Here is a 19,722-nt window from a genome sequence, read left to right on the forward strand (position 1 = left end):
CTCGGGTTTGGTGAGTGGTAGCTGAGCCTTCGGCACAGTAAGTGTCAAAGAGCCATCTGGTAAGTAAATGTGTGAACAGAATGTATTTGAAAGCAAGTCTTCCCATCAAACTACTCAGGCACTAAACAGAAATAATCTATTCTTTCTGAACCACAAAGCCACTGGTCGCTTCTGAAATGGGCAGGGCTGAACCCAAAGCAAGTCTACTGCCCCACCACTCCCCAAAAGCCATCATTCTGGAGGGCTTCCATCTTTATTTCTGACTCAACACCCATGGCCCTGATTTCCCCACATTCCAAGTCTGAGGATGGGAGCTCAAGTGAAGAAATGAGACATCTGGGCCCATTTCAGTGGACAATGGCTGGTATTAAAAGAATGGAAATCTTGCACTCACCTAGATCTAGAAGGGAAAGCGCCCGGGCCAGATATGATATGGACTCAAAGGAATCCCTGAACTTCTGTAAGACAGAAATGGCCCCCTCTACTCCAAGTCAGGAAGGGAGCCAGGAAGGAAGAAACCCGTGGAATACTAGGAAGCTGAGCCAGCTCTTTGGGACCAGAGGAGGACAACACATCTCCTTGGATCGGGACCTTGAGTCCTTGCATTTTCAGAAACCTGCCCCTGTGAGTCCTGAGCTGTTTTCCATGTCCCACATGCTCTGTCTTTACCTCCTGGGTGTTCTTACTTAGTAACTCATGAAAGGTTTGCTTTTGTTTTTGTTTGGCTTTTTTCAGAGGTGCCACGGGAGACCAAAGGCAGAACCTCTGACTTTGGAGCTTTAACAGCAAGCCTGGCCCCCCTTGATTCCCCTAGCAGTGTGGGTGGTGGTGGCCGCAGTGGTGATCTTTGTTTCTTCTTAGCCCCTCGGCAGATCCAAAGTAATTCTTCTCCACATAGCTCTGTGAGCTGCGTGAAGACAGGGCCGGTTTCCTCAGCCATGGCTCTCCTAAGCCTGGCAGACACTTGGCAGAAAGTAGGGGTTCTCTAACCATGAAAGTTGGGGACATGTTCAAAAGACAGTGAATCTGATCATCTCCCATTGGGTTATCGTTCCTTGCAAGAATAATTATGGGATAAATTTGGAGATTCTCTACTTTCTCCTCTGTGCTCACAGATATTTTTGCTTTGTTTTTAAATAGTGAACCTTCATTACCTCTAAACACAAAAGACCATTACGAATGAACTGACATTCAATTGTATTGGTACTGTTTGATGTTTTTTCACAGTTGGCTGGGTCACTAGCAAGTGCTTTATGTGACCTACTTGCAGTAAGTCCAAAGACACCATCATTTGGTCACATAGTGAGACTTGGCAGAGTAAAAACCAAAATGCACAATAGAAGAAACATAGGTAGACGCATGCTTAGCTGTGGACTAAGGCTACCAGGCTACTCAGCAGGGTGACCACTTTCAACCATTCATTGCACAAACATGTGTAAGTATTTGCAGCATGCCAAGTACTGGGCTAGGTGCTGAGAATCCAGAGCTTTACAGGAAACACCATCACACGTCTGGGGATGATATTCCATACTTTGAATTGTTGAATGAGATAGGAGAACTTGAGATCTTATGCAGAAAAGCACCAGGTAAATAAACCTCCTGCATGCCACCCTTGGGGATGGAGGAATTCGGTGCAGTGGCCCCAGAGTGGCCTCTCCCAGCTGCCAGGGCTTGTGAGCAGCTCCCCTCCCGGGCTGTCAGGAAACCCTCGTGACCTGAAGGGTTTCGCTCCAGCCTACTCAGAAATAACCAGGAAAGGGGGAACTCTCTAGGAAGGAAGCAGGACACTCCTGTGAGGACTTCAAATTGGGGGACAAACAGTCACATGCATGTCGAGGACTGGTCACGTGGAAATGGGGAGAAGAGTGGCCAGCACAACTCCCCACCCGAGGACACACCTGCTCTGGCCCTGGAGAAAGGAAGGTCCTCTCGTGAGCAAACTTGGCTTCAAATACAGTTCTCCTCCATTTCCTCTTCTGCCCTTGCCTCTTAAACCCAGTTTTCCGTTTCTAAGCCATTTTTCATTGACTTTGGGGGGTTCTGTCTCTTTTGACGAACACCTGCATTTATGGAAGGCAACAGCACAGGCCAAGGCCTCACAAAAAGACTCCATGAACGGGCTGGTGCAGTGGGATTCTGCTTCCCGGCTTTAGAAGTACCCCCCGGAAGAAGGGCGGCTTCACGACCCAGAATCAGAGAACTCCAAGCCATCTAATCTCAACCTTCCAAGAATGGGGGAACCCTCCACCATCACACAGGTCAAGGAGTCAGAAAGTTGATGTTTTTAAAAAAATGTGGTAAAATTTACCATTTTAAGTGTACATAGTTCTGTGGCATCGTGTCAGAATGTCCTTCCTTTTGAAAGCTGAATAATATTCCATTGTATTTAGGCACACCCCACTTATTTCATCCATTCATTCATCCGTGGACACTGGGTTGTTTCCACCTTTTGACGGTTACGAAAAATGCTGCTAGGAACTTGAGTGTATGATTATATGTCTGAGTTCCTGCTTTCAATTCTTTTGACTATCCAGATGTAGAATTGATGGATTGTATAGTAATTTATTTTTAATTTTTTGAGGATCTGTCACACTGTTTTCCTGTGGCTACACTAGTTTACATTCCCACCAACAGCACATGAAAGTTCCAGTTTCTCCACAGCCTCATCAACACTTACTTTTTTTTTTTAAATAATAGCCCTCCTAATGGGCATGAAGTGGTATCCCATTGTGGTTTTGATTTGCATTTCCCTAATGATTAGTGATGCTAAGCATATTTTCATGTGCTTATTGGCCAATTTTAATATCTACTCTGGAGAAATGTCTATTTGAGTCCTTGGCCCATTTTTTATTCAGGTTGTTTTTTTTGTTGTGGAAAGTTGATTTTAAGCTATTGCAACCACTAAATCCGCTCCATTTTGATCTGTGGTGCTTTTTAGGCTGCCACCCACTGTCTTCTGCCCAAAGATTCGCCTCCCTAAGGGACGGGGATCCCTGGGTTGGTTATCTTGCACTCAGCCCTCCCAGACACCCTTTTATGTATCCATGGATCATTTCTCTACTTTAATGACATGAACGGCTTCTTTCCTTGTGGTCCAACTTTCTACCAAATGCAATTTAATGGGCATGTTCATTACTCCATCACTCGGCTCAGACATAAAGATAGCCTGTAACACCTGGCCTCTCAATAATCACTACATCAAAACATTATTCAATATAATAGTTCGACTTGAATTGAGTTCCTCTGAGAGTGTGCGTGGAAGTGAGACAGAGTGCGAAAGAGACACAATCTTACTTGCTAAGCAAGGATTTCTTTTCTTTAAACCAGATACAGACTCCGTTCAAGTAAAGAATGATCCTAACCATGTTTTCTAGTTTACTGATAAGATTGACGGGAGATAGCATGAAAATCCTGCTCACGTGGATTGTTAGCTTTAACAGAGCACAAACTGTCTTTCTCTCGTTCATGGCACCATCCAAATACCTAGCATGGCACCTGGAACGTAGTAGGAACTCAGTGCTTCAAAGGCAAAAGTTATGAGCACAGATGTCAAGACCAGACTGCCTGGGTTCAAATCAAGTCTCCACCACTTACTAGGAGCATAATCTTCGACAAATTACTTAGCCTCTCTGTGCCTCAGTTTCCCTATCTGTAAAATAGGGATGATCATGTTACTACCTACCATGATTCTGATGATGATTACATTAGTTAAAAATGCATTAAGTTGCCTATAACAAAGCAGTATATAAATGCGAGTGATTATAATTGCTAAATGAGTGAGTGAATGAATGTTATATATGTTCACCTCTTTCCACACAGTGCCTGCTGGTGTAAAAAGAAATGTGGCTGACAAAATCTGCTTTCACACAATAGGGTAGAAGACCACATGCAAAGAAGAGTGTTGTTGAAGAGCCTATGGTCTTCCAATCAGGTGACTGAGGATTTGTTTCAGCACATTCTTATGTGTCAAAGTTATGGATCAAAATACACACTTGAAGAAGTTGTTCAAACCAGTAATGATCCCACTTGTATTTGTATCCTTAAAAGGTTTCAAAAATTAATTTCTTGTGCTTTATAGTAACATTTGATGGTTTCTTAAGTGTGCTGGTCATCTGATGACCTCTCTGAGAGCACATGAAAAAGGACACGCATATATTCTATTTAAATAGGAAAAAGCAAAATTCAAATCAATTAAAAATCTATAATCAGGAAAGTTGCACAACCTCAATTTGTTTCAGGGCAAGAAACTCAACCGCGGCTGTGGCTGCCCTGCCCTTAGCAGCCATTGTAAGGCCTGCCAAATTAGAACAATTAGTTTTAGTTATACTAAAGTCTCCAAATGCCACCGTAAGTATGACACTATCTGATATATTTTCCAAAGACAAAAAGTAACAGTCAGTCTCATCCCAGTATTTTACCTACAAAGAAATCTCCATGGCAGAAACAAAGTCTGTGAGGGTCTGATCAGAGCCCTGGCAGACAGACGGACGCCTGACACCTACTTCTACCTCTTTGGGCCAATGAGGAAAATTATTAAGTAAAATGTATTAATCAATTAGGAAATTTTTGCCAAGTTGAAAGATCGAGGTTCTTATACCAAGTACGGTAGACAGTGAATCTATTAGAATTTATGAACACTGCTCATAAAAATGTGTCCTTTGTTAAATTACAGTTTGGGAAAAACTCACTATGTGTTAGAGACATTTAATATGTAATCAGCAAATATCAATTTTTCATCCTTTTGCTTAGGTATTTAAAAGTTAACGGATTTAAAAACATTTTTTTTTCTACAGAAAAAGATGGCAGTATAAGAGGAACAAAAAAAGACACGATCGTATAGAAATGGCAGACATAAATCCAACCACATCATGAATTATATTAAATGTGAACAGGCCTAAACACTTGAGACAAAGGCAGAAATTATCAGATTAAATAAAAGAGCAAGACCCTACTATATGCTATCTGTAAGAGAAGAAATATTTAAAATAATAATGGCTAAGAATTTTCTAGAAATGATAAAAATACAAACAATACCAATCCACAGGTTTAAAAAGTCCAGTGAATTGCAAGCAGGATCTACTCTTAGCTGCATTGTCGTGAAATGTGAAACATTAGCAACAAAGGCAATAAGGCCAGAGAAAGACCGGTGACCCAACAATGAATGAAGATTAAACCGTGGGCTTCTCAACAACTACAAAAGAGCAAGACCACTTGTGTAGTGAGAAAAGGTGAGCCTGGCTGCGCTATACACCTGCAGCTGAATAATAATGAATGTCAACTATAATTATATATATATATATATATATATATATATATATATATATATATATATATATGGTCACAAGAAGTGGAGTACAGCATATGGTATAGAGACAGTGAAAATGTAATGGCTGTATGCTATGTCAGAGGGATAGTAGATCTGTGAGGGGTATAAATGATAAATGTCTAACTATTACAGTGTTTTCTACACCTGAAACTAATTTAAAAATATATATAATATTAAAAAAAAAAGAAAGAAAAGGTGAGCCTGGGATGATACGTCCGGTTTGAAAATCTCTTTTTGAAAGTAAAGTCAAATATATTTTTAAATGCTAACTGAGAAAGTTTGCCAGAAACAGACCCTCATTAAAATTTCTAGGGTCATCACTAAACAACAACAACAACAACAACAACAACAACAACAACCAAAACAGAATGTTTCTTTTTCAAATTAGTAAAGGAAAAATATGTAATAAAATCATAACCTAGAAGAAGGTTGGAAGGGAGAGGATATGGTATAAAAAAAGGCAGGACAAATAGAAGGTACAAATGAGATGGTAGACATTAAGACAAATATATCAGTATCTACAATAAATGGAAATGGACTAAATTTTCCAGGTAAGACTGTCGGCTTGAGTTAAAAAATAAATCAGCAAAATATAATGAGCACAAGAGCATATGTAAAATAAAAGAATATAAAATGAATGGAAACAGATATCCCAAGCGCACAGACACACACACACACACACACACACACGCAATTTGTATGTGTGTAGATATGTATATGCACACATGTATGTAGTTATATGAATGTAGACTTTGAGGTAAAATGAATTACATGACTTATTACATAATGATGAAGGGCTGAATTTACCAGGAAGACACAGCAATTCTAAATGTATACATACCTAATGGTACAGCTTTACAACATATAAAGCAAAAACTGCTATGTGCTGAAACAGGACAATCTACAATTCCAGTGGTGGAGTTCAACATATCTCTGCTCAATAATTGATAAAGTAGACACAAAAAAATCGGTAAGAATAAAGAAGATCTGACTAGCATAGTTAATGACTTAACCTAATAAAATACATAAAAATTTACTCTCAAATCCAGCAAACATTCTTTTCAGGCACACATGAAATATTTACAAGGAGTAACCACATGCTGGGCCATAAAACAAGTCTTAACAAATTTGAAATTTATATAGATTATAGTCTCTGAACACAATTCAATGAAGTTCAAAGCCCATTAACAAAAGATAGGTTAAAAAAGTTCATATTTGACAATTATAAAACACAGTTGTAAAATAACTAATGAGTCAAAAAATAATGGAAATTTAAAAATATTTAGAACTGAACAGCAACAAAAATTTTACATAATGAAACTTGTGGTGTACAGCTAATGCGGTACTTGGGAAATTTTTAGTCCTAAATGCTTATGTCAGAAAATAAGAAAGGCAAAAAATTAATGAAGTTAACATCCAACTTAAATGATTAAGAAGGAAAGCCAAATAAAACAGAATAAACTCAAAGAAAATAAATAATAAAAATAAGAACAGAAATTCATAAAAGAGAAAGTAAACATATAGTTGAGATGATAAAAAAGCTACTGGTTCTTTGAAAAGATCAGTGTAACAAATTTCTGGCAAGACTGTTCAAGGAAGAAAAAAAGAAGGTGCATTAACAGTATCAGAAATGAAAAAGACTTAATCACAGATGTATGACAAAAGAGTTTAAAAACATTATGAACAGCTTTATGCCCACAAAATCTAAAATGTAGATGAAATGGACAAAGCCTTAAAATATATATTATAATAGTTTACTAAAATAAGTAGAAAACCTACATATCCTACAATCATTTTTTTTAAAGCATCAGAAGTCTTTCCATAGAAAGAAAGACCAGTCCCAGATGGTTTTACAAACGAGTTCAACCAAAACTTATTATTCTAGGAACAAATAATTCCAATCTCACACGGTGATTCCAAAACACACAAAAAAGAACTACTTCAACTCATTTTATGAGGCTAGCCTAGCCTTGATGCCAAAACTTGACAAGGATGTAATGAGAAAGGAAAATCACAAATGATTTCACCATGAACACAAATGTAAATGTTCTTTAAAAAAATTAGTAAAGCGATTCCATAAAAAAGCTAATATAGCATGATCAGATTGGGCTTATTCCAAGAATGCAAGGCTCATGTAACATTTTAAAGTAACAATTAATAGACTATTCACATATAGTCAATAAGATGGGAACTAGACATATTGGAGGGATCACTTCATAAGTTATATAAATACCTAACCACTGCGCTGTATAACTGAAACTAACACAAAATAATATTAAATGTCAATTATAATTAAAAAAATATATAGTCACAGGATATAAAGTACAGCATGGGGAATATAGTCAGTGGTATTGTAATAGCTATGTACGGTATCAGATGGGTAGTAGACTTGGGGTTATCACTTTGTAAGGTGTGTAAATGTCTAATCATTATGTTGTTTTGTACACCTGAAAATAATAATAAAAAAATAAAAATGATATACACTATTCACAGATTAAAGGAGTAAAATCATACAACCATCTCAATAAATATAGAAAAAGCATTTGATAAAATTTGATATCAATTGATGACTGAAAAAAAAAAAAACTCTTAGCAAACCAGGAAGAAGGAAATTTCTTTAACCTCTTAGACTTTTGAATAGGAAAGCATGGAAAATTTTTTTCAAGTAACTAGGACTAAATCTAGTAAAAAATGGGTGAAATCTTTATGAAGTAAATTATAAAACTTCACTTATGAAGTATCTTTTAAAGGCCTAAATAATTAGAGATACAATGCCATGGATTAGAAAACCCACTGTCATAAATATATAATTCTCCCCAAAGTGAGCTATTAGACTAAATGAATTCCAATCAAAATCTCAACAGCTTTTTTTGTGAAGTTGACAAGCTGATTTGAAAATTTGTATGAAAGTTCAAAATTTGCATGAAACAGCAAGATGCAAGGATGGGTCTACCTCACATATAATAAAGTTGTAAGAATGAAGAAAGAGCGGCAATCACACAGAAAAGGGCACACTGACCAATGGAACCAAGTAGAAAGCTCAGCAATAGCCCCCCACACATATGGACATTTGATGTAGTACAACAGTGGCAGTATGGAGCAACAGGGAAAGGAATTTTTTCAAAACATGATGCTGGGACTATTGGGTATCCATATGGGAAAAAATTATATTGGATCCCTCACATCACACATACATAAAACAATGAATTCCAGATGGACTCCTAGCTTTACGTGCGAAAGATAACGAGAGCTTTTAGAAGATAATTTAGGAGACTCTCTTCATGATCTTGGAGAAGGCAAGAGTTTCTTAAACCAGACACAGAAGTACTAGCCATGAATATGATTGATAAATTTAACTCCTTTAAAATTAGGAGCTTCTGTTCATCAAAAGACATCATTAAGAGAAATCAAAGACAAGGCACAGATTGGGAGAAGATTTCTGCAGCACATACAACCAACAAAAGCACTTGTAACCATAATATATAAAGAAATCCTACAAGTACTGTAGTATGAAGACCACGACCTAATTAGAAAAGAGGAATGCTACATATGCTTCACAAAAGAGAGAAGCTAAATGAAGAACCAAACAAAAGGGTGTTCAACCTCATTAATAATGAAGGACAGGCAACTTAAATTCACAATGTGATACCACTAACTAGCAACCACATTGCCCAAAATAAGTATGACAGAACCGCGTGTGGCGTACGGAGCCACATGGGCTCTCAGGCACTGCTGGTGGGCGTGGAAACTGGCCCACCACTTTACAAAAGTTTGGAATTATCTGGTAAAGTTGAAGACGCACAGGTCCTATGACCCAACAATGTCACTCTCAGAAATGCTTGCACATGTGGACCTGCGCAAGGACATTTGCAGCAGCATTGTTCCTGATAGCTGAAAACCAAAAACAATCCACATATCCGCTCAGAGTAAACTAGAAAAACAAATCTTGGTCTATTTACATAATAAAATGCTATTCATCAGTATAATGAATAAATTGCTGCTGTATGCAATAAAGATGAACCTCAGGAACATAACATTAAAGCAATGAAAGCAAGTAGTCTAAATATATACTCAGTGTGATTCCATTCTTTTAAAATTTTAAAACATGCAAAGCTAGAATTTTTGTTATTTAGGAGTACAGACATACAGAGGGTGTCCAAAAAAAGGAAGGAAAGGAAAAAGGAAAGAAAGGGAAAAACTGTATTAAAATTGTAATACTCAATATATACTGATATTAAAAGATGAATACAAGTCACATTTGACTTCTGCAATTACAAGAGATGCTCAAAGTGGTTACCATCAGCGTAAGTTTAATACAGTTTTTTCCTTTCTTAAAATGTATATACACTTTTTGGGCACCCTCTGTGTATGGTATACAAACACAAGAGTGCTCAACAAAGAATTCAGGAGGGCAGACAACCTGTGACGCAAGAGGTAAAGGGACAGGTTAGTGGGGGGGAAGTATACAGGAAATTCACAGGCGCTATTAATGTTCTTTTTCTTAAATGAAGAGTTGGTATACATGTGTTATTGTATTATTTGAAATATAGTTAATAATCTTTTGCTTCTACTCAATATTTAATAATAATTTTAAAGGATCTAAAATATTGTATTTGTAAACACTGTAGCAGTAGTAGTAATAATAATTCCTGAGTTGTTAAGTGATTACCAGGTACAGATACCTTAACTGCACTAGCTAGGACAGCTGAATGCCCTTGGAGGAGCAGCTGGTCTTTCCTGTCTTACCCATCATTACTGTTACCGTGAAATGTGAAAAGCTGGTGTACCATGGATAAGCTTAACGTTCTGTTCTTCTGTTATGCTCTACACCAGGCTAGAGAATAGCCCGTTATTCTCTACACCGGGCTAAGAGGCTAGCTAAATCAATTCTCAGCTCAACAGTTTGAACTGTTCCACAGTTGGGAAGGGGGTTCATCTCCAACTAGCAGGTCCTGACTAAACATCAAAGATGAACTCAGTCTGTGGCAGGTATGGCTGGGGGGACACAAACAACACGAGGCATTGCCAGGCTTCTGAGTCTCCGGATCTGCGGGAGACAAGCCTGTCACAAACAGACAATACGACAGGACAGGTGTCCACGTGATCTTGTCGAGGTTGATGTCTCAACCTCAACTGGGTGGGAAGAAACCATGGGATCGATTGGCTACATTGGGCCCAACTTTTAATAAAATATTCTTGGGAAGAAGTTTCTCATCACAAAGGAAGAAATACAAATATTTAAAAAAGCAAACAAGTCATCGCCTGCTTTCAGACCTGCTGCCATATGCTTTGCTTTTCTGAGCTTCAGGCTTAACATTAAAATAACAGGCTTGCATTCCTCAAATATCTCTACTGCTGTTCCTTATTCCTACTAGTACTTGAAAAGGCTGTCAGCTGCTGTCACTTGAAGGCATTACCATATTAGCCACCACTGTTTACTGCTTACTGTGCGGTGTAGCTATTAGTTTAATAAGCCTGTGCTCAGATGATGCCCCAGGCTGTCTATGAGCCACATGCTGGAGTCTAACATCTAAGGAAGGTGTTGGGGGTGGGAGGAAGGGAAGGCCCTTTTATAAATATTGATGAGAGAAACTGAATTCAATTGCATCAGGTTGTACTTCACTGATGGGTAAAAGACTGAAGATTTTTTTTAAAGAGCTTTAACCACTTTAAGGTTCCATGGGCTAACCGGCTTCGGACAAAATCCAGAAATACACTCGGTATGTAAAAGAGCAAGTGTGAGATCTGCAAGAAGTAAAGCACTGCCGCAGAGCTCTTTAATTCACTCTGCATAAATAGCCGAACCTACAAAAGAAATCTCTAGTCAGGAGTTTCCTGGATTAGAATGAGAATTTTCTCCAAGGGGAGAAGAGAAGTGCTCTTTTCACTTGAAGACAAAGAAATGTTTGTAATGGAAATGTGTGAACCAATTTTCCAAGAAGAGCTGTTGAAATGCACTGATTAAAAACAGTGAGGTGATGAGGCAGAGAAAGAAAGCAAGCCAAAGTTGATCCACTTAAAATTTGCAATTACATTTATTTCTGAAAGTGAAGGCAGCCAGCCTGGGCCACCGGCTACATTCCTTCCCCTCCCCCTGCCCAAAGCCACCCCCACCCTATTACTGCCCCTGCCCCTTAGACAATTAGAACCGCCCTGAGTGCAGGACTGTTTACTATTTCTGGCTGCTGTGTACCGGTTACTAGGCTACTCCACGGAGGATAACAGGAAACGAGTAGCCCCCAAGATTGTCCTTCCCAGCAAAGCCTAACCCACAGGCCTGGATTCAGGGCCTTGGAGGTAAGATGTGATGGTAAGTATAGACAATGTGGCACTTTATAGTAACAATTCTTAGGTTATGTACAATGCCGAGTGATTGGTTTAAGGAATTCCATTTCCTACAGAATAAAACTCAAGAGGTCAGGAATTTTGATGAAAACGGCTTAAAATATAATAATAATAATAAAAAAGTCCCCTGAAACTAGTGACACCCCCGGTAATGAAGGACAAACAGGCTCTCAAGCAGTTTCCCAAGTTTCAGTCATTGGAGTTTGTTCAGCGTAACTTTTGCCACATCCGGCTCTATCTGCATGAGTATTTACTTAACAGTTTTCTTTAAATTGACTTAAAACAACGCATTTAAAAAATTCTTAGTCTCCCTCTGATCAATAATTTCCATGAAATCACATTTTGATATGCAGTTATATTTTTTCTAATGTACATTAAAAAATGTATAACTACTAAAATAAAAATGGTCATCTACAATCCATCAAAAGCCATCTTGTATGCCCCGAGTACACAATGGGAAAAATGGATAAAGTATTTTATCTTGATAAGCGTGACCTAACAGACTACAATTGGCCTTTGAACTGTGAGGGTCCACTTATATGCAGATGTTTTTCAATAAATACTGTAAATGTACCTATTTTCCCTTCCTTACGGTTTTCTTAATAACATTTTCTTTTGTTTAGCTGACTTTATTGTAAGACTGTAGTATATGATGCACATAACATACAAAATATGTGTTAATCAACTATATTATTGGTAAGGCTTCCGGTTAACAGTAGGCTATTAGGAGTTAAGTTTTGAGGGGAGTCAAAATTATATGTGATTCTCAGCTGTGCAGGGGGTTGGTGCCCGTAGCCCCCATGTTATTCAAGGGTCAACTGTTTATTTGTTTCTAAATATCATGAAGAAACAACAGTAAAGGAAATTGTGTACTATTTGCCCTTGGGATATCCATGAAGGATTTAAATTAAGTAGATTAGAGAGAAGGAAGTTGGGGAGAAGTAAATTGAATAGTTTTTGAGTACGGGAAAAACAAAGCCTACGACCACTTACATAAAGTTTTCTGGATATTCGCTCAGTGCCATGTCGATGATGTTCAGAGCATCGTGGTAATGCTTCTGTGCTGACAGCAAGAGGGCGAGCAGGTGCAGAGAGTTCACATCATCACCTTGGAGTTGAAGAGCTTGGCGGACGTACCCCAGAGCCTCTGGTATCTGGTGTAAAACAAAACCCAAAACAATTTTTAAACACACACACACACACACACCATTTCAAGCCACCATTTCAAGATCTGATTCTCTGAAAATACCAAGAGTTGTTTCTCCTTGTACCACGTTCAGACTCTAAGGCAAGTCTTCCTGAAAGCCCCAGGATATTAATCGCCAACATGGAAACACATACTGTCTTCAAGCCATGGTCTTACCACTGAAGTGATACCGGAGACCCCGTTTTTCTGTATAACTGCCAGTCAATACCAAATCTTTTGTTTTTCCCTAAGGAAACACTCCCCTCTCATCCCCCCACCCACAAAACTGATCTACTTTTGTTTGTGCCTAATACGTTCACTCTAAATGGAGACACATACAAATTGCCAGAGGTTTTTAATGGAATTAAACTGCCTTCGCCGATCTGTTCTCATTTTTTAAAGTATTACTGAAATGAAAGTGCTTAGTAAGTTATAAAGCCTTTAACAGCTTTCCAAATGATCAGACACCTGTGATTCTTTTCAAGTTCCTATGTCCTGGATCTCTATTAGACATCAAGGAAATACGTAAGCAAACAAACAAAATCCCCTTACCTTCCCAAACTACAACCCAAAATAACTTGATCCAAGAAAAAAATTGCAATGCCACATACAAAGCAGTGTCCAGACACAACCTTAACCTTTATGTGTAACAGCTGTTCCAGATTTTCTTCAGAATCACTCAAGCACAATGGCTGATAAAGTGCACACAAGAATCTTGTGTGAAGGTCAATGAATATTGAACACCCCAGATCCTACGCAGGTGTAGCAGTACCTAGTGAGGATCAGAACCTCAAGCTGGACTTCTAAACAGAGCTCGAGGTTGAAGCTTCTTACACGACTGTCCCCAGACTCCTTCCGGTCTCTCCTCCAACTCCAATCCCTATGCTGGACCTCCTCTCAGCTCTCCTGCTTCTTCCCAAACCCTCAACAGCCTCACTCCTTAGTAGGAGGCCACGACTTCTGTCTTTCCCAAATCTGTTAGTTTTCCTCCCTTAAGGGGGGTAGGGGGAGGGAGATGAGGGTAAGGGGAATCAAATATATGGTGATGGAAGGAGAACTGACTCTGGGTGGTGAACACAGTGGGATTTACAGATGATGTAATACAGAATTGTACACCTGAAATCTATGTAATTTCACTAACAATTGTCACCCCAATAAATTAAAAAAAAATTCTGTTTTTGATGGATTTAAGCTGTAAAGGTTGGCTATAGAAGCTTTGTGCTTTGAAGCAGAGAAGCACAGCTATCACGGCTGGAAGAGCGCTCATATGGCCCAATCCTTGGTTTACAGGGAGGGAAGCCGAGTCCAGAGGAGGTGAAATGACTTGACCAAGGTCACTCAGCTATTGAATGGCTCTATATCTTTTGATTCCTCTTTCATCCTCTCCTCCTAGTCAAATGGCATTGGCTCTGAAGATAAGAAGGCCACAGCCTCCTTCCTGCCACAGAGCTCTGGTGTTGCCATGCTGCGTGCCCACTAAGCCTGCTGACACCCACAAGTCTCCATCTCCTTATCCACTCCTTAGACTGACAACCGACTGTGTGAACGGCTCTCAGCCTGGGATTGTGGGGAGGGTCGAAGGTAGGGTATACGCAGGGTGCCAGTGTGCAGGGATGACCAGAACAGTCAGGGACAAACAGACACAGAGTTCAAAACGATGTCCTCAGGGACAGTTAACTTAAAGGAACTCAAAGCTGGTTCCTCAACCAACAGGTACTCCTGAGTGCCTGCTACCTGTCAGGCAGTGCTCCAGCTGCCAGGGGAAAGCTGTGACGATCACAGACATGGTTTCATGCCCTCGTGACACCTCAACTGTAGTGAGAAAGGCACTGAACAAGAGAGCTGAGCCCGAGGGAGGAGAAGTACAGGCTGCTGCAGCAAGGAGGCTCCACGGAGAAGGTGAGATGAGGTCCTGCTGGAGGAGAGACCAGATGGCCGGTCACCAGCCTACAGCTGTTGCAGCAGCAGCTCTTGCTCAGTCCAGCTGGGGGCCACACCATGCCCGGTGAGGCCTTTACAGATGCAGTGTCCTGGTTTCTTAAGTCCCCAGGTTGTCAATGGGACCCACGTCTCAACATGATTCCCAGGCCTCAGGGCAATGAGACACATGCCTGTAGCCCAGGCCTGCCAGGGGAATGGCATGTCTGGAGAACTGGCCTTTGATTCACCCTCCAGTCAGCACTCAGGAATGTGCTGGGGTTACCACTAGTGTCTCGCACCTGGTGGGCAGGCAGGCAGGCGTGTGGCCAGAGTCTCCAGAACAGCTGGGAGGGGATGAGAATGGCAAAGGCAGCTTCTGGAAACTACCGTTGGGAAGATGAAGGCCAGCAAAGCTTGCCCTTCCAGCCAGAATACTATTGAGTCTCCTATTTCGAGGAGCCACCATGTGTAACTGTTTATATCTTCTACGTATTTTAAAGAAATTGGTATCTTTTGTCTATGCCTGCTGGCATCTTGATGTCAATCACCAATACCCTTATGGCAACCAGGCCTCAGCTGGTGACTCAGTCCCCACCATGCTGAGAGCTCAGTGCTGGGCTCTGCTGGCAAGGGACATGGCTCTTCGATGACTCCTGGCATCAGGGTACATGCCATGTGCTGCATCCATTGCCATCGACCCCAGGTTGGACCCTCCAGATTTGTGGAATGAACCTCCAAAAGCAGAGCCTGGCACGCTGGTGTCTTCACAGCTTATGCTCAAACTGACCAAACGCCAGGGTCCTCACTGTGAGGGGTCAGCATCCTCTGGGAAGAGCCCCTGGCTCCAGGTCAGCCTCAGGGAATGGAAGGTCAGCTATTAGCCCAAACCAAGGCGCCAATGGAACTGGATGGAGCCAGTTTAGGAAACGTTAGAGAAACTGACCTGTCTGGAGATGGCAAGCTGGAGAGCCAGGTAGAAAGCTGCTTGGTGGTCTGTAGGTGACAGGCTGTGGGCCCTGAAAAAGTATTTATGGCTATTAGTACATGGGAGAGTATTCACATTTGCATTTTTATACCAAGGTCATGTATTTAACTATTTAATGTTTCATTGAGACTCATCTCCTTTGTTCACTAACAAATGCAACACATTTTCCTCTTCACTGTAGTATGTAGCTATGACACAGGGGGAGCCTGTTTCTGTGTTTTGTCCAGACACTCAAGTGGCAGCCAGTGACCCTCAGCTTTGCAGAGGAGCGCGAGGTGAAGAACCCACAGGCCCTGAGCCCCGATCTCCCTGCAGCCTGGGTAGGAGAGGCCAAGTGTCATGCATGGACACGGTGAGTCCGTGAGGGTACGTGGCAAAGTGAAGCTGCTTACGTTTTTTTTGGCATGGCCTTAATACTACTTTGTCTACATTTCTGGATTTCAGAGAAACCAGATGAAAACCAAGCCCTGGCTTTGCTTGTAAAATGAGGTTTTGGGTTTTGATGAACCCTAGGGTGAAAAGACGGATAGACAGTCTTTGGAAACTTCTGCTAAGTGCCACGCAGCTTACTAATTTAGTCCATGTAACTCTTAACTTGTAAGACTCTGTGGCCAAACACGAGGTTTACTTTTATTAACTGGCCTTTGACACTGGATGGGAAGAAGCTGTACTGGCCTCTTAATTGATTGCGAATGTCATTCTTGCTTTTATGTGGAAGTGAATTGTGTTTCACCAAGAGCAACTCAAACTGTGACTATACAAGAGACATAATTCTGTGTTTAACAGCCTGGAGGGAAGAGAAAAACAAACTTTTACTTTCTTTAAAGGGCACTGTGGAGCAGACTAATTACAAACGGTGGGACCCAGATAGTAAACAAAACTTCTGCTGTTCTGTCAACATTCTGTGATTAAAAGAGGATCTTCTACCAGCAGAAAACAAATTCAGGATAAAAAAGAAAGGCAAATCATTATGGATTGAATGGTGGCAAACTTGCCAAGAGTGGCTTCCTGCAGTAATATGGCCTTTTAATGGAATTGTCCGTCTGCTGTGGGGGAGAAAAGACCAAGGAGTCTTCCAGCTGTTTGCCACCCAGAAGACGTAAGTCCAACAATCCAGGACTTTGGGCACATGTGGCAGCTCATGTATGGGACTGGGTGGGGGGGGGTCTCCATCTTTTTCTTAATCTGAAGAGCAAAACACCTAAACTCCCACCTCAGTAACCCGCCTCAAGACACAGCCTTAGGACCTTCTCACCTTAGTGTAAGAGGCCATGTCTGCATTGCCCTTTTAAATGTCTTGTTTCTACCGGTACACTCAAGTTTTTATTATTTCATTAAGTATTGGTTTTCCATGAATTTGCACATCAAAGAATTTTTTTCTTTGGTGTTCATAAGAAGTGAAATTGGAATGTCATAGTTTCTGTCTCTCCCAATTATTCAGGGAAATTGAATACAAATTAATTATGAAAAGACTTTGAATTATTTAGCATTCTTTATCTCATCTTCTTCCATAATTAATAAAATTCAGGTTTCTACAACCCTCAGAAAGAATTCCTCAGAGCTATCGTTTTCTCAGCCCAGTTTAGATTTTTCTACAAATGAAGTTAGATCAGATCATGGTTGCCTCTACCCAAGACCAACCAAGTGAAACGCTGGCAATGGTCTGGTGAATGTAGAACAATGGGTACAAGGATAGTTCTGACCACAGGTCCCACCAGGGCCTTATCAAATGGTTATTAACTGTTAGCCACAGCACTGTGAAATAAAACAAACCAGAAGTGCTAGAAATCTTGGCATTTCTGGGGTGTATCAGGGCAACATCTGAAGAAATGGCCATTTGGTTGATAACGGATATCCAATTGCCAAATTTCTTATGAGGCACAACTTAAACATATATATTTTAAAAAGTCTTATTTTGATAATTGGGCTAATGTGTCCAACTCACTACATTAGCCTATGAAAAAAGAAAGAAAATAAAGGGAATGCCCAAGAAAACAAGAAAAAGTGCCTGGTATCGATCTCATGAGACTCCAGTTGTGCTGAACAACTTCAGCAGCTATGTTTTCTGTGACAAAAGCATTCTGATGCTCACACCAACCTGCTCGACAGATATCATCAAGCAACACAGGTGAGAGGAAAGATGTAAGTGTTCTTGAAAACTGTAAGCCTGCTGAACTCTGCACATGACTATAAAGCAGCCCCATAAACCCTATCCCCATACGATGGGCACCTGGTGGGGCCGTTAAGAGAAACCTAGAGACCTAAAAATGTCACCACAGCGATGCTCACAAAATGCATCCATTAATTCAACATCCATTAATTCAACTCTTATCCATAAGGAAAGAATTATTAGACTGCTGGCTCACCAGGCCGCCCATCCATCCATCCATCCATCCATCCATCCATCCATCCATCCACATTACTCAGCACCTACTGTGATGCCAGGCCTCTGCTAGACTCTGGAGAGCCTGGAGATGAATCATACAAGTGCCCTTCCTTGAGGAGCATCCCTTACCCCCAGAGGGGGAGATCTCTGGTGATCCTTACAGTACAGTGGGCACAGTGCCCTGAGAGGCACGCCAGGCTGCCATTGGACAGCACAGGATGGGCCTCCCACACCACCTAGCTGGAACCCAGGATACTGGTTCTCTAGACTAGTTCTAACATCCTCTAGAGCTGAACCAAGAATAGAAAGAAGGCTGATCAATTTTGACCCTGGTCCATCAGATACATACTTTGTAGCAATAATAACTACAATGTATGGAGCATCTACTATTCTATACTACACTATTCTCTACTATAACTACAATTTATGGAGCATCTTGTCCAAGAACATCCAGCAAGAGACAGAGCTAGAAATGAAATTCTGAGGCCTGGTCTCTCTACCATATCACCCTGCTGTCTTGTTTAGGCAATTCTCCTCGAAGTCCCTTTTCGTCCTAATTACAGTGGATATATGACTAGTGTATTATTAAGAAAAAAATGCACTAACCTGGTTAAATCTATTACTTAGGAACATCCCACTAATTATACACATAAGATGACCAACTTGTCCTAGTTTGCCCAGGAATTTCCTGGGTTTAGAACCGAAAGTTCCATGTTCTGGGAAACGGCTCAGTTCCTGACAAACTGGGATGGTTGGTCACTCTACACACAAAAATCATACCACATTCAAACTTAAGCTCAAGCTAGGAGGGAGAGAGGACAATAACACAGACTGTGTATCACACTGAGTGATAAACGCGAATGCCACCATGCCACCTCTTCCTCATGGAGCAGCTCAGATTCCTGCATGTGGGGGTCAAGTCACTGAAACATGCTCTCAGCTGTTTCCAGGCTTGCTTCTCTCTGTGGGATGTGAGAGCCCACAGAGGCAAACACTCAGATCAATTCAGCATCTTCAGAAAGCTTTGCAAACAACACTATGTTTTCCTTCCCTCTACTTTTGTAAGGGGCGGATGAATCGGTTTCGCTGTTTGAGCTGAGCTTACGAATGAACGTACAGCCAAGGGTCTCAATGTTAAGATACAGTCATGCAACTGGGGTGCCTTAAAAAAAAAATCACCTTTTGGAATCCACTGGAGAGCAAATCTGTCCAAATTCTGACCCTAGCCATAATTAAGGACTAACATATCTGCAACCCCACGCCTTTTTGAGTTATACTGTTTTCTTTTTAAACAAACAAACAAACAAACAAACAAAAAATTGCCAAACAACAGCATGAATAGAATTGTGGGGAGAAGATTTAAAATAAATAGTAAAAAAAGTACTTCTCATCCATGTGGTTTTAAAAGAAGTAATACAAATAAGAAGTAATACAAATAAGAAGTAATCATTCTTATTTACTCAAAATATTTCCCTTTATCGATGAAGTCTACAGTACACTAGAATGATGCTAGTCAAAGTGTTCGTGAAATAAAACAATTTTGCTTCTTTGACAAATATTCTTTATTTCACACA

General features: G+C 40.4%; 1 protein-coding gene across 7 annotated transcripts in view; it reads right to left on the minus strand.

Annotated features, from left to right (window-relative positions):
* TTC7B (tetratricopeptide repeat domain 7B) overlaps positions 1–19,722 on the minus strand; it is a 241,476-nt gene that overhangs the window by 81,268 nt on the left and 140,486 nt on the right. For all 7 annotated transcript variants that reach the window (XM_081048774.1, XM_081048770.1, XM_081048769.1 and 4 more), the window contains 2 exons: positions 15,721–15,793; positions 12,665–12,825 (listed from right to left, as the gene is read on the minus strand). In XM_081048774.1, coding sequence (XP_080904900.1) covers positions 12,665–12,825; positions 15,721–15,793 — 234 coding nt within the window. The remainder of the gene's footprint in view (positions 1–12,664; positions 12,826–15,720; positions 15,794–19,722) is intronic.

The sequence above is a fragment of the Rhinolophus hipposideros genome, assembly GCF_964194185.1.
Source record: "Rhinolophus hipposideros genome assembly, chromosome: 5".
In the NCBI taxonomy this organism is placed as follows: Eukaryota; Metazoa; Chordata; class Mammalia; order Chiroptera; family Rhinolophidae; genus Rhinolophus; species Rhinolophus hipposideros.